General features: G+C 38.4%; 1 protein-coding gene across 1 annotated transcript; it reads left to right on the forward strand.

Moving 5' to 3' along the window:
• Positions 1–816: 816 nt before the first annotated feature.
• Positions 817–12,091, forward strand: LOC139718696 (dnaJ homolog subfamily C member 5G-like). Its single transcript, XM_071630155.1, has 6 exons — positions 817–951; positions 3,761–3,842; positions 5,068–5,124; positions 5,705–5,857; positions 10,509–10,658; positions 11,536–12,091. Exons 1-6 carry the CDS (start codon positions 851–853, stop codon positions 11,638–11,640), a joined length of 648 nt encoding a protein of 215 aa, XP_071486256.1. The 5' UTR covers positions 817–850; the 3' UTR covers positions 11,641–12,091.
• Positions 12,092–15,967: the final 3,876 nt, after the last annotated feature.

Consider the following 15,967-nt stretch of genomic DNA (forward strand, 5'->3'; position numbering starts at 1 on the left):
TGTACACTGTAAAAACATCGGTGTTAGATTTAACACCACGGGTGTTAAATCTAACACCGGTCAAACTTCAATAAAGGACCACACCCACAGGTGTTAAAAATGCACTGTGATGGTGTTGAAAAGTGTTCACCTGACACTTCGTGGTGTTAATTTGACACTGTACCTGGTGTTATTTTGACACTGTACTGGTGTTAATTCAAAAATGACACCACATGGTGTTGATTTGATATTTACTGGTGTTAATATCAATAGTTTAACACCCGTCCAGCTTCAATAAGGGACCACACCAGCTGGTGTTACTTTGGTGTAAATTTATTTTCACATTTTTTCAAAAATCTAGTATTTTAATGTAAAATTCTTGATCGTCTTGTTTAAATTAAAAATCAACAAGAAGTGCAGTTAATAAGAAACTCTTCGAAAAACAGTTTAAAATTTGGAAATGACACCCGTAGGTGTTAATTTAACACCATAAATGAGCACCGAAAATTTAACACCAGCTCGGTGTTCACTATTTAACACCGGACTTTTTGCAGTGTACATAACTTGTAATTCGATGAATACCGTATAAAATACTACTGTTTCGTTTTTCCCGCATGTAAGAGTTAATTTTAGTGTTCCGCCAGTTCTGCAGCCTCTGCATATTTATTTTGTGATTAGATATTCTGATAATGTCTAACTAGTTCGTCATAAGACTTCCGTGTTTGTATCATGATTTCGTCAGATGTTTAGGACTTCATGTGCAGCACGACATCACATATGAGAAGACAGGGCCAAGATCAATCTTATTCTTCAGGAGCAAGTAAAAGGGAGGATAGTCTTCATTCAAGACTGGCCTATCAAGGAGTGAATAATGGATGAAGAGAAGAAGATTCCCTCGGAGAAGGAGGCGGAAGCCGAGCAGTCCGGGCAAGAGAACACCAGCAAAGCACAGTCTGATGCCCGATCGATGAGGTGAGGAGATGTGGAGATATACAGTCAAACCTGTCTAGAGCGGCTATCTAAGGGAGTAGAAAACAGTGGCCGTTAAAGACAGGTGGTCACTAAGGCAGGTTTGACTGCGTATATATAACCGCATAGAACCACACAGGCAATACAAGATATAATGACCAGAAATCACAAAATAATTCAAATCAAAGTCGTAATTTGAAATTTAGTCCACGGACTATAAAAGTAAATAGGTACATCTACGTTGTTACATGCGCATGTAAGCATGTCTTTCTTATCAAATTTGTTGTATACACAATCGAAATTTGCATAATCGATGGCTAGGTTTAAACTACCATTGTGCACTCGTAATGTCAATAATGTATTGCGTATAATGCGGAATGCTATCCCATCACCGGCGCGGTGTGACAAACCTATATGCCCACTCGCTGTGGACAACTAAATCTCGGCGTTATGGGCAAGGGAAATATTTGAACACCTACTTGCCCGCTTAAAGAGGTCTATTCCCTTATTGCCCGAAATGCCTATTCAGGCAAATAGGAAAAATAATCATATTTGCAATGTCCTGACTAGTATGATAGAGAACAGACATTGATTGTAAGATTCGTCGTTCGAGAACATCTCGTATATAGGGTCCAGAAAGGCGACTGTTCCGTCACAAGATTTTTTTTTGTTTTTTTTTTTTGTCAAACCGCAATTTCTTCCCAATTACTTCCCTAGTCAGCGTCCACACAAGATGAGATATCTGTCAATGCGAAATCATCGAATGAGGAAGATTGTGAGTAAATTAGATGAAAGGAGCCGGGTTTAGATTAAGATTGTATGATCAATTAGTAATTCATTTAATTAGTCCGTGTATATACATTAAAATCTTATATGTATTAAAGTGACACAAGAAAGCAAAAATTGGCAAGAAGACAAAGTAGACACCATTTGCTTTTTTTGCGCTGGTTTAACTGCAATCAAGGAAAAGAAGAGACATGGTGGATTAAAAAAATAAGAACAGGAAAAGAAGGAGGAGGAAGAGGAGAGAGAGAGAGAGAGAGAGAGAAGACACAGAAGGAACGAAGGTTACAATGGCTGCTGTGGAGAAAGTCAAGCACATACAAAAAACAACAACAAAAAAACACGCGAGCGAGAGATGGAAGCTGAGGAAGGGAAAGAGAAAGAGAGTGATAAGATGTGAAAAAGAAGACCGAGCACTAAATACAAGGCCTACATTTCGACCAACTGTAGCAGACCTATTGTGTAATTGTTCATTATGTCGTCCTTGTTTTTGGCATGTCTTTGACGACAGTTAAGGAAGTCTTCGATATGTTCAATGAATACAGCAGTTATCTACTCGACAGTTATGGTTTAAGGTCTATATAAGTCTATTTTCCGCCAGGTGTTCCTCTTAGATCGCTCCATATACGGGATATTTGCACTTGTGAAAACATTCTGAATATTTACACTCGTGAAAACATTCTGAATACATGTATTATGATGGACGAGATTGAGAAATCAGATATTACACATTAAAGGACAAGTTCACCATCATAGACATGTGGATTGAGTGAATGCAGCAATATTAGTAGAACACATCAGTGAGAGTTTGAGGAAAATCAGACAATCCGTCAAAAAGTTATGAATTTTTGAAGTTTCTGCTCAGTCACGGCTGGATGAGAAGACTACTATAGCTTGTGATGTCACAATCATGTGTACAACTATATAAGGAAAGAATGAAGAAAATTCAACATATTTCCATTTTTCTCGCATAACAAAAGAACACTCGACTTCTCTCTTTCAGAAGGCAGGGGGAATTATTACCCTTAACATACGTCAGGAGCAAGTCGAAGAAATGTGCACTTTATTGAAATAGTAAAGTTTTATGAAATTCTCTTTTTATTTTCCTTATATAGTTGTACGCATGTGACATCATACACTGTAGTAGTCTTCTCTTCCAGCAGTGACTGCGCAGATACTTAAAATATTCGTAACTTTTGAACGGATTGTCCAATTTTCCTCAAACTTTCATTGATATGTTCTAATAATATTGCTGCATTCTCTCAATCCTTATGTATATGAAGGTGGACTTGTCCTTTAAGATGAATATCAAAGGTCCATTCATAAACTTGAAACTACGTATGAAGATACCTACGCCGCATATTGGCAAGTACAATGTAGTGCATGCATATACCAAGTAATGACCGTTATACTTTGTACTCGACATGCTCGAGAGAGATAATGCTGTTTGCACATACTTCGATTTGAGATAGAGACTTGGGGGCAAGCATGATCAAGGAGCTTCAAAGCTCCTTGGTATGATGGAAATCGGTGGGGGGGGGGGGGGTGGTAACAAAGAGGGAGGGAGTGAGAGAGAGAGAGGGGGGGGGGGGTAGGAGAGGGGGAGACAACGAACCGCGGAGGAGGGAGGCACAAAATGAGACAAGATGGGACATGAAAGACGTGTATATTTATATATTTTAGTAGCTAAACAGCGACCGGTCAATATTGACAAAATGAGTAATGTAATGAAATATGCCCCACCATCATTCTCAAATTCTTTCTTGAATATATAATCTCTCTTCAAGTGAAGTTTACATTGGATTTTCTCCTCCTATGTCAATTTTCCCCAGTTAAACCGTCAAACACAACATATTTCAGCTTACATACGCATCTGACTCATATTGTTCCCGCGTGTCTTTCATATAGTCCCCGCGTGTCTTTCATAATAATATAGTCACGTATTTGCTCACTATGTAATATATTCACTCCTGTTCCCGCCCTCTTCATGTCTGATTTTTGTTTTCTTTAATCTTATTTTCTTTCTTAGCGTGTCAGGGGAGTCACTCTACGCATTACTTGAACTCACAAAGAATGCCACTGATGAACAGATCAAAAAGTCGTACAGAAGAGTAAGTTTCTTTCTCATGATTTCTCAGAAGAAATTTGTGCCTGTTGACACAAAATTTTCTGCACAAAGTGGCCCATACAAGTGTCACTAAGTGCGCATACTGGTAGTTCGTCGTCGATTTCAATGATATTCTAGCGTTGTAGGCAAATCACGTATAATATTCTTTCGTCCACAGTGTGAATACAGGACGCAAGTTAGGTGCGCACGTCATTTTGTATAAAGCAATTCGTAATGCTGGCAAAGGCGCTTTAAAACAACATCTCTAAAGTATTAAACCAGTAGTCTAGGACAAGATGACTCCAAAATATATCTGATAAGATTTGCAACTAAAGTGTGTTCTTGATATCTCTAAACCTGTAGGTTTTCTGTTGTTTGTTTCCTTATTTTGTGACTAGTGAGCCATGTGCATTTGCGATTTTGATGGTAGCAGAACCAGTGTCACTACAAAATACCTCAACGTTGCGCTGTGAATAAGTGTCACAGTCATAGTGTACGGCTGAAACTAAAGCATTCATTTGTAATAATCATACCAGTTATACTAATAAACACCCTGTTATCATGACAATTGTAATTCATGCTGTTGATATATGATTTATTTTTGCTGATTCGATATGGATCTGTGATCGAAATCAGACTAAAGCTCTATTCATTAGTTAAGTGATATTTTGTTTTGCACAATTTCTTACAGTACTTTAAGAAGGAAAACGCAGTCAGAGATTGTTCGGCGAGCATTCGATGCTAAACTGTCTCAAAGCATCAAACTCATTCTAGAATCTTTGAAGGTCTCATGCTCACTCAATCTTTCATAAGTAATGGTCTATTATCACGGACGGAGTAGGAGGTAACCGACTTGCAGGGGTGGGACAAAGGTTACGTAACTAACTCTAAGAACCTTGGGCCTAGATGAATCATAGGATGAAACATTCTTATTTCATTTCCATTTCTTTGTTTCATGATATTCCCGGTAAATCTCAGAAATACACCCGTGGCACGGTGATTTCCTGGGTCGGTTAACTCCACAAGTCGAAGGTAATAGCGGTGTGTTTGCAGGCGCGTGTAAACATTACTAGCCTCCATCGCCGATATATACTCAAATCGGCTGGTATGTTACACCAGAAAATTATATCTAATAATTATGTACGTTTGTGTGGCTGTGAATATGTGCTGTTGATTGATAATATAACAAGCATGGTCCTAATTCTCCTTTATGGTTCTTTTTTTTTCAGTTAGCACTGAGGTATCACCCTGACAAAAACAGAGATGACCCTACTGCAGAGGACAAGGTAAGTTTGACCAATCAGTAGTGACTTCTTGTTTTTATTTTCCAGTAATGCCAGTGGAGGGTTTTTTTTTAATTCTATTTCCATGCATTGCTATAGGGCCTACTCAAATGATGTAATATTCTATATCAGGGGTACGCGGTGTGCATGTCAGAAGATGTCAAAAAAGGCCAAAGTTCTTTTTCCCCCGTGTTTGTTGTTTTGCATACATACCGTTTATCAAAAAATCTCATATTTATCGGAAAGCTCTGTCTTCTACGAAATCAATTAACAAAAGTCAAGTGGTGAGTTTTCAAGTTCTAATTTCGATACGTGTATTATTTTATTTGCTTTTATCCGTAGAGGAACGATTACTTTTGACCTATGACTTTAAGGAAAACAATACACAATAAAAATCTTACATGAGACGATTTCGTTCGAAAATATATGCTCGTAGAGTGGAAGAAATACATGCAGAAATTTACTCCGCGCCATTTAAGGACATTGATCGTGATATTGTTTTTTTATTCTAACGAATTATGAATAAAAAATACCGATGATGTTTGTAATGTATACTTTTGATCATTATCATGACACCAAACAGTTTAAAGAAATCAATCGGGCACACAAGGTATTAACAGATGAGAAGAAGAAGCAGATTTATGACGAGTACGGGTCTCTGGGTCTCTACATCGCAGACCAGGTGGGCGAAGACTACGTAAAGTGGTACTTCATGATGAACAGTCGATGCTTCAAGGTAAGTCTGCGTTTAATCTTGGTTTTTTTCTCTCTTTACGTCATTTACAGTCATTCACATCATTTAGATGCTTTCTCAGAAAACAGTAAAATGGGGGTAGGCACAGAATAGATGAGTGACTTTAATTTACGCAGCGCGCGAACAGCATTCACACAATCATGTCATGTGACATGGTGACCGGGGGAAGAAGAACAGAGCGCAGTGCAGCTTGTCAACAGACCGACTCAGTCAGTTGCCGGTCACCGTCTTTTCTATCCAGGGAAATTTTTGAAGATTTCTTTGCTTATCATATGACCAGCACCTTGCAGCGAAATTGAAAACATGTTCAGTCTTTATACCAAATTAAAGCCGAGGAAGAGTAACAATGAACGGCATGCACTAGTCATCCCAGCGGTCACCAGCTCTGCGCAAGTTTCTTCTTTGTTTGAATATGAATTCCATAAAAATTGTTACATCGGACAAACTCATGCATTATCCTGCTTTCAGGACAAGTGAAGTGCCTAGCCAGCTGAGAAAAAATAGGAAGGAAAGACCATTTGTACCAATGTATACCAAGAGCTAATTACGAGCTGGCTTTATTGCATTGCATCGTATGTGGACGACAATGCTACCGAGCTATTTCAGTGAAATTGTGACAGGGTCCTACAATGGTGCTTTCCGTAATGGCGGTGCATAGCCTGAATTCCTGGAGTACAGCGAGATGGGAAGAGAAAGGATGACGTGCTGTCTCTTTTTCGTACTTACCTTAATCGGAACCAACAACATCTCACAAAACTTCTTACATCGGACTTTCATAAAGTTCTTATCAAGTCTTATTTCTGGATAGGATGCATGGTGATGAGTGAGAGTATCACCATGAAACAAAAAAGCACAGTGAACACCTTAATGATGATACAGTATATAGGCTCGGGGTACTCCCGTATAAAAGTTACATGGATTGATACTGACCTGTATCCAATCTGGGCCATGCCAAATTCTTCAAACTGATGCCAGGAACACATCCATCTGTCTCCCCGGGCTCGATGAAGAAGCAAGCCGGCTAGGTGCCACCGCTAACCCCCTCTTGACCATCGCTTTTGATCATCACTGCTGCTGCATATGACATCCTTGAGTTCTATTAGCTGTGAGAGGCATACATACATATATGTATCTCCATGACTGACACGTTCTTAAGAGTAATATACTAGTAGAAGAAAACGCCGTTCCTCGGGCAAAACGGAAAAGCGCACCCAGGGCGGGTCCTGTTACTACCGATGAATCTTGAAGGTTAAATCGTGAAATTTTGCTCCTGTTCTGGCTCCTTTTTTGATGCGTGGTGTCTTGTCAGTCCTGGTAGAGTCCTGGTAAGGTAGGCTGACTGCTACGTGCAGCAGAGAAAGGTTGAAATTCTGTGATTCGATACTATCACTGAAAACAGGTTCATTGCTCATACAGGTTTTGATAGTTAATGAAGGCACTTCAATATCACCGGAACGCACAATTCCATCGCTGTTCACTAGTCCTTGATTAGCAGGAATACCTTTGCTGCAGATATCAGCCTATAAGGGATGGCTTCCTATCAAGCATGTACCGACTCTTCAGACGGTGGAATTAAGCCTGCCAAGAGCAGTCCTCGTTTACCTGTCTTTCCCTTGTCAGAGAAGCGTTATCTTGTAATGGTGTTTATAAGTAAGACTGAGCCTTGCTCGAAGAGATGACACTCCAGCTTTCACCTCATAATTGTCCCTTTCTATAAAGTGACATTAGACAGGACGCTGACCAGGCGACCTCGGTAGAAACCGGTAGGAATCCCCCGGCTGCATCGGAAAGTAACAATCGGCAGTTTGATGTATTGAATCACGGTGTAAACTTCAAGCAAGAAACAGGAGTTCAAAGACCTGCTCTGCTTCAAGGAAGAAATTGCGACATTTACTACACGACATAATAGGCGTTTTCACATCAGCCCGATGTTTCGAAATAGCGCGCTATTTTTCTGACTTGGGACATTAAAAAATATCTCGAGCTTGGATTTTTATCGGGCTGATGTGAAAACGCCTATTGAGTAGAAGAATACTCAGCTGGTAAAAGGGCGTAATAATCAAATGCCTCCGTACAGGAATGAGATCTTTGACAATATCTTTCTTGGTTATTACGCGACAACATTAGGCGTTTTCACATCAGCCCGATAAAAATCCAAGCTCGAGATTTTTTCCAATTTCCCAAGTCAGAAAATAGCGGGCTATTTCGAAACGTCGGGCTGATGTGAAAACGCCTATTAATGCACCAAAGTGGGAACGTGACGTGTGAAATGCGAGCAAAATGATAATGAAATATGCAAATCAATGCAGGAATGTTCCACTATTTGCATCTCATGTTATTCGAATTCATGAAGTTGTTGCAGGTGGCTCACTAGGCGTTTTCACATCAGCCCGATGTTTCGATATAGCGCGCTATTTTCTGACTTGGGAAATTTTCCCGATAGCGAAATAGCGCGCTATTTGATAATGTGAACACAAATTAACGCGCTAATTGTATCGCTCTGATCGAGAAAATTTCTCGAGTCCAACTCGGGAAATTTCTGAAATAGCAGGATAGTAGCGCGCTATATAGGCGTTTTCACATCAGCCCGATAAAAATCCAAGCTCGAGATATTTTTTAATTCCCCCTTTCAGAAAATAGCGCGCTTTTTCGAAACATCGGGCTTATGTGAAAACGCTGATAATAGGCGTTTTCACATCAGCCCGATGTTTCGAAATAGCGCGCTATTTGATAATGTGAACACAAATTAACGCGCTAATTGTATCGTTCTGATCGAGAAAATTTCTCGAGTCCAACTCGGGAAATTTCTGAAATAGCAGGATAGTAGCGCGCTATACCGGGTGTCCCAAAATAAGCGGAACGGTGGATTTTCAGCACCTTGCGTTCTAAAAGTGATATATTTTTTAACATCATTAGAAAGAGAATCTTCCGCAGAAGACAATGATACCAAAATCATAAAATTTGGTTCAGTACTTTTTATTCTACGCCAATTCCTGAAAATGCAGTCATTTTCAAATTTCGTCGGATTTCTGCGTCTTATGAGATAATAATTTGAGTGCTACACGCGATCCATACGGTGAATATTGTGTAAGCTCAGTGATCCATGTCAACAAAAGATACAGCTTTCACATTGGGCACGGGCCAGAAAAGAAAAAAAAAACCACTGTGTATGTGTGTGTGTGTCTGTGTGTGTGTACGCGCCCAATAGAAAGCGTTATCTTTTGTTGACATGGATCAACGAGCATACACAATTCAACGTATGGAACGCGTGTCGCACCCAAATTTTTATCTCATAAGTCGCAAAAAATTGAAAATGACTGCATTTACAGAAATTGACGTAGAATAAAAAGTACTGAACCAAATTTAATGATTTTGGTATCATAGTCTTCTGCGGAAGATGCTCTTACTAATGATGTCAGAAAATATATCACTTTTAAACCACAAGGTACTGAAAATCCACCGTTCCGCTTTTTTTGGGACACCCGGTATAGGCGTTTTCACATCAGCCCGATAAAAATCCAAGCTCGAGATATTTTTTAATTCCCCCTTTCAGAAAATAGCGCGCTTTTTCGAAACATCGGGCTTATGTGAAAACGCTGATAATAGGCGTTTTCACATCAGCCCGATGTTTCGAAATAGCGCGCTATTTTCTGACTTGGGAAATAGGAAAATATCTCGAGCTTGGATTTTTATCGGGCTGATGTCAAAACGCCTACTGACACGATAATAAGAAAACATCATGAGTATTCTTGTCGAGCTTGGTTGCTTGTCTTCACACTTTTTCATAGGCTCTCTATGATAATAAAATAGTACATGTGTTAACTTCTTGTGCGTTATGTTGTTTATAAATCGTTTTTTTTTTCGTACTGCTTAAATGTCTGAAAACCTTGACTCAAAACGTCAAATTAATCATCGCATGTGTTTGACAGTTTTCATGTATTTGTACGATTACTTCAACCACCGTCCGTTAGACATAGATCGAACGAGTAGCGACGATTGGACATCAGCAAAAGAGTGTACTATTATGCGTTATTAACTTTAAAAACTATTAGGTGCCATTGTGTTACAATGTATATTGAACTCGATATCAAAAATCACAAAACGGGATTGGAAACTTACGTCGTGCGACGTTTCCCCGATAAACAATCAACTTCTTCTGACGTCCTTCCAGCATGTCCAGTGGAAGAATGGTCCTTACATAGTTTATTTTGAGTGAAGTCAATTTTTTTTTTGTTTATAAGAATTTTGGGGTTACGTTTCGACGGGATGAATAATAATCTACATCAGTTTAATGTACATGAAATTGTTTTATCCAACGAGCAATCATTGGCTTGATATATTTATGAAAAAGTGACGCACAGTTGGCTGCATTTTTAGTAAATTTTCATTAGTAAATTGATATAAAGGACGATGAAGATTCTGACGTCGACCTCGTTATATTCATGATGAGAACTGCAGCTTCCGCAGCAGCCAGAAGTCTTGAATTTAAGTCACATTTTCCCCGGGTTGTTGCATGCATAGTCATATCTGCTGCAATAATAAATGGAAGTATCGCATCTGGCCTATGATCATTGTGTTCCCGTCAAATCGTATGCAACCTGCATGATCCGTATTGTTCTCTTGCTTCCGATAGGTGACGTCAATCATCTGTGTAATCTGTACTGGATGCTGCTGCTGCTGCTGCTGTCTCTTCTGCTGCTTTGGGTGCTGTGGTCTGTGCTCGCGATGCCGGCGGACCCCCGATGACGACGAGGATGCAGACTTCTCCGACGTCAGCGAGGCGGTATGTACCATATACTCATCTCTCTCTCTCTCTCTCTTTCTTTCTTCAAGTCTTTCTATCAAAATGTCCATACTCTAGAGATTTTTCTTTCTTTTTATTCACAGTCCCTACAAGTATCTACAAATGTTAATATATATGTCTATATATTTTTTAAATTTATATATATATATATTTTTTTTTAATTTATATATATATATATATATATATATATATATTTTTTTTTTTTTTTTTTTTTTTTAAAGCGTACAAGTATCTTTGCCTTGTCTTTTTCCCATCTGTGCATGAAAGAAGACACGCATACCCACGTAAAGTGGGATAATACCAGCCATTCACTATGATTGTCATGGAAAAATGGAAAAGTCGGTTTCTTTCTTTACTCACGTCAACCTAAGTTGATATCCCATTTATCATTATTTATATGTTGACTTATTTGCTTGTTTATTCATGTATTTATTTTTGTGCTTACGAAATTAAAAATGTATAAGGGATGTATACGAAGAGGGACAACTACTCGCAGGACATAATTATTTGCTGTTCGAGTTATGGCTGAAAGTCACTTAACTCGTTATGCACATGTTTGTTTGTTTGTTGTTGTTTGTTTGTTTGTTTGTTTTGTAAAACGTGGGCCCTGTTAAACCGTCTGAATAGTCTAGGCCGAGGAAAAGTCACAGTAAATGTCATGTAATGTTGAAAGTGATAAACGAGGCAATAGAAAGATCGATAGCAAAACCGGCGGAGAGACAGGATGTCGTTCTGATGGTTTATCGCAGACATCTGTGTGAACGCATGAGGCTTATCTCACCTTCATGTTACTGTGACTAGGTGTTAAACTTCGCTTGCCCATTGTTTATTTGTTGTTTTCTTTTTCCTCTCGCAGGAGGACAAGGAAAGGGCGGAAGAGAAGAAAGGAGATACCGTGACAACCCAACCCAGCTCGGAAAGCGGCATCCACAACGAAGCATTCGCGATGCCCGCTCCTTAACCTTCCGTGTTCACTTGGGAGCGGGGAGCGGGGAGGATGCAATGTATCGCCTTTTTATAGTGTTGGATGAATGGCACGCGCAATGTGACACTCATTAACATTCACCTATCAAACTGACTCTTCCGATGCGTCGATAGGGGGCGCACTGTATGATGTCCATTGCCTGCTACTTGAGTACATGTATGTGACTTGACTGTGATTCACTGCTATCTTCCGTAGCTTTTCACAGCCAGGACAATTTTTGTCTTCTTTTTTTAATAGACCAGCTTTGAGTATTAAATGGCTACTTCAGTTTTCAAGAGCTGAATCTATATTTTGATTTAAGAGTTATCTGAAAATATAGACATTAATCGATATGTGGGCAAGTATTCATGATTGAACATCCAGTATGTTTTTTAGTCTGGAAGATTAATAGCATGCAAAGTAGCTCCCTATTCCCAAACATGTTACGTATGAGCCCCCCCCCCCCCCCCCCCCCCCCCCCCCCCCCCCCCCCGTGATCATAATTTCTCATTGCATTCCCATTATTTTGTTTCCTTGATTGAAGCTGAATTATTCTGCCACCAAGGCACAGCCCATGAGACATGTATCATGACGTAATCCGTTCTCGGAAAGGTATTATGCGTGTCACTTTCACCGGCCTTATGCCAATATATAGGCCCTATACTGGTCGCAGGACTGAGGAGGAAAACAGGGTCACAAGACCAGTCGCATGACTCGACACACCGCACACTGCGATCAGCCGACATACACTATTTAGCTAGGCTGATGACTGTACTGGCGTTAGTACATACATTGTATTACTGCAGCGTGATTGGCTGAAAGTCCCCGACTTGTCATGGAAAGTCAACATGTCATTCCTCTATGGCTGGCATTAAGACCCAGGTAGGGCTGGCGACGTCACACTTTCGGTCTTTAGGTTGTACGGCTGGTGAATCCTGGCAAAGTCGTGTAGTGTGCAGTGGCCTTTTACGACCATCTGTTGTGAGTTTGGGTTGGTGAGGTGTTACAATGCACCATGTCCATGCATCATTGCGTAACATTAGCTAAGACCATGATGGGTGTATCAAAGCGGACTCAACGTCACAACAGGGACTTTACAAGATTTTGAAATTCCCACAGGCCCTGAACGGTACCCACAAGATTCCTCACAACAGGTCAAACTTTTCCATGAATACATCTCTTTTAATGTCCATGTAGTTCTCATAGGAGCTGTAAGGGAACCTTAGACCACATGCTAGATAAGTATCTGTTTTACTTATTTATTTCTTGTGAAGAGATTAGCACTGTTTTAGATACAACTCGTTTGTTATAAGTGAGCAATTTTAGTTATCATATAGGCATATGTTACATTTTTTGAAAAAAAAAAGTTCTCAACTTATTTCATTCTGTCTTATAGGCCATAATTGTCAGTGCCTGTGATGCACATACTTTTAGTGTTATTTTATTTTTTTTTGATAATCCATGTATAAGTGTCCTTATTTCTAAATACAAAGTATATATTTTTTTCAATTCCACAATAAATTTTGCTCTAGTACAAAAACTGATACTGTGAAACTAAGTTCAGTCCATGCAAGGCTTATGGCAATTCTGCTCCACCACATTTCCTGGTAAAACCAAAGTCTTCAATTTACCCAGTGGGTTTAACTTGTCTTGTTAGTGCATTCCAGATTTTGTTTCCTTCTTCTTTTTTTTTTGAACACCACTAATAACCTATTACACCTGTACTGTAGATTATTTCGATAATGCAAATCAAATACTGTGATTAGTTTTCTCTTTTTTTAGATATTGGCCCACTGTTCTGGAGCTCAGAGTAAGGGCAATCTAGTAGTAAAATACAGGTACACTGTACTGTACAGATAGGTATAATCAGGGAGGTAGAAAGAGAGAGAGAGATACATTGTATGTCTATAATAGAAAGATAGTGGACGGAAACATTGTAGAGACAAAGAGAGAGAGGTGAATATATAACATATAAATGGAGAAGAGAAGATAGGTAAACATATAGAGACAAAGAAAAAAGAGCAGGGTATTTTCTTGAAGGAACGCAATATGCACATCATGTGGTTGTTGAATATTGCAATGTTTCATTCAGTTTAACCACTTTTTTTCTTTTTTAAACCAGTTTTCTCTTTCCATATGTACTGGTATTCTTTTATCATAGATTGATATATGTTCCACATGACACAGGTCTCTTAATGCAGCATTTATTTACTACATGTGTACTCGAGTGTTATATATTACACACCTGTTGTATATCCACTTATATACAATGTAAGTGTACATTGTCTTCTGATTCATGTACATGTGTGAATACAGTATTTATTTCTTGATGATGACAATTCGATAATACAGCAGTAGTATGAAGTGACTGCAACTTGCCTGGAATGTAAATGCAGTTTTCATAATGTAAATAATCAGTTTTTTAATAATTTTTCTTTAATCAAAGGTTAATAATGGATACATATTTGCATCAAAAGTCTTGGCAATAATATGAAATAAATGAAAATTGAACACACAAATGACTGATATTGCTTTTACTGTAATATATATTCTTGTTTAATAACAACTCACACTTCAATAATGGTTACATCTGCATTACTTTTCACAAGATGATTATAATAGTCAGTGTGATACCATTGGCACAACATTAATGACACAGGGGTATAATCACATTCTATGACAGGTTATTGCAGAGAGACACTCTTGAACAAAGTAGACAATTAGCAGAACTCCTAAAACTCACTGCATGTTATGAGATTCATCCTCATGAAACCATGCAGCGTATTTCAGTACCTAGAAAGATTTAGAAAGCAAGATATACAACATATGATTACGAAACAAAAAGATCAAATACGTGTACTAATTATACCTCTCAGACTGAATAAGTTCTATCTGCCTGTATTCCAATACAACTGTAAATGTAATTTGTTGGGTTACATGTAAAAGGGCCCACATTGTAAAAACTATGGTGGTCGATGTTCACAGCCTTAACTCAAAACGAAATTGATAGATCAGCACAGCAAAATTCAGACATTCAGTCTCATTGTTGGTTTATATCATTCTATTAAAGTCTTTCTCACTGAAGATGGTCACAGATTTTAACTTTGTGCAAATAAGTTTCACCTCTATACATTTTGCATCGTATTCCGCCATCTTGCGTTATTGTATCTGTGTACACATTCAGCAATTTCTTCCTGACATTGCAATCTCTTTCACAAATGAATGCGATGGTCCTAATAATAATAATAATAATAATAGCTGCTTATATAGCGCATAATATTCCTGGAATCTCTATGCGCTTTACATAATTGAGTAGAATACCATAAACTACAACTTACATAATTTTAACAAAACAATATAATTAAACATACAAAATACAACATATCATAATCATTTAACAACGGAACAAATATGTTTTTAAGGACTTGAGGAAAGTGTGAGTACATGTGATGGCCCTAAGATGACTTGGTAATTTGTTCAAGAGTACAGGTGCTGCTGACTGAAAAGCCCGATCCCCATATGAACATGTTTTGGTTGTTGGTATACTTAATAAATTCTGGCTAGAAAATCGTAAATTTCTTTGTGGAATATATTCAGTGATCATGTCAGACAAATATATTGGGGACTTATCCGATATTCATAAATGCACCAACAATGCTCTTTTAATGAAACACTTCTGTGAGTAGTATTTTAGCTTTGCTGACTTGAAACAAATGCACAGGTATCATCTCCAATGAACACTTTGTGTCATGGGTAAACTTGCTCAACATTTGCAAAGTGATATACAACATGAGTACATGATATGGTTGTAAAATGCAACACGAGTACACTCTACCAATCTCAAACTAACACTTGCGCCAATCACATGATTGAAATGACTCTATAAACATACTCTATGAACATATATGTCAGAGTATTTATTGATAAAGTTAAAATAAAATACAATATATGATTGCAAATGGTTTAACCTATATCCAAAGGCTGATGGTTGTTCTATGTAATAAGTCTATGAGAAGTCCTATTTCTTGGTAAACATTGGCTTTAGGGTGCAAGAATGAAATTAAAAGCAAGGCAGAAGCACACACTAATAGTCAACCTCTTACAGCAAAACCGTCACACATTACACACACCAATGTCCCATAGAGGACTTCTTCACAGTTTAAAACTCGAGAGTGGATATCTTTTACTTCATACCTTCAATTCTTTGTATTACTATTATTGTATTCCTGCTCTCTTATATAAAAATTTCTGTAAGGTGTGGTGAAGTTGGTACATGTATACGACAATAGTACGTGAAACAAAATATTAATGAAACCTTGCACAT

Source organism: Diadema antillarum, unplaced genomic scaffold (assembly GCF_040938485.1).
Source record: "Diadema antillarum isolate AM-2024a unplaced genomic scaffold, OU_Dant_1.0 scf00000099, whole genome shotgun sequence".
NCBI lineage: Eukaryota > Metazoa > Echinodermata > Echinoidea > Diadematoida > Diadematidae > Diadema > Diadema antillarum.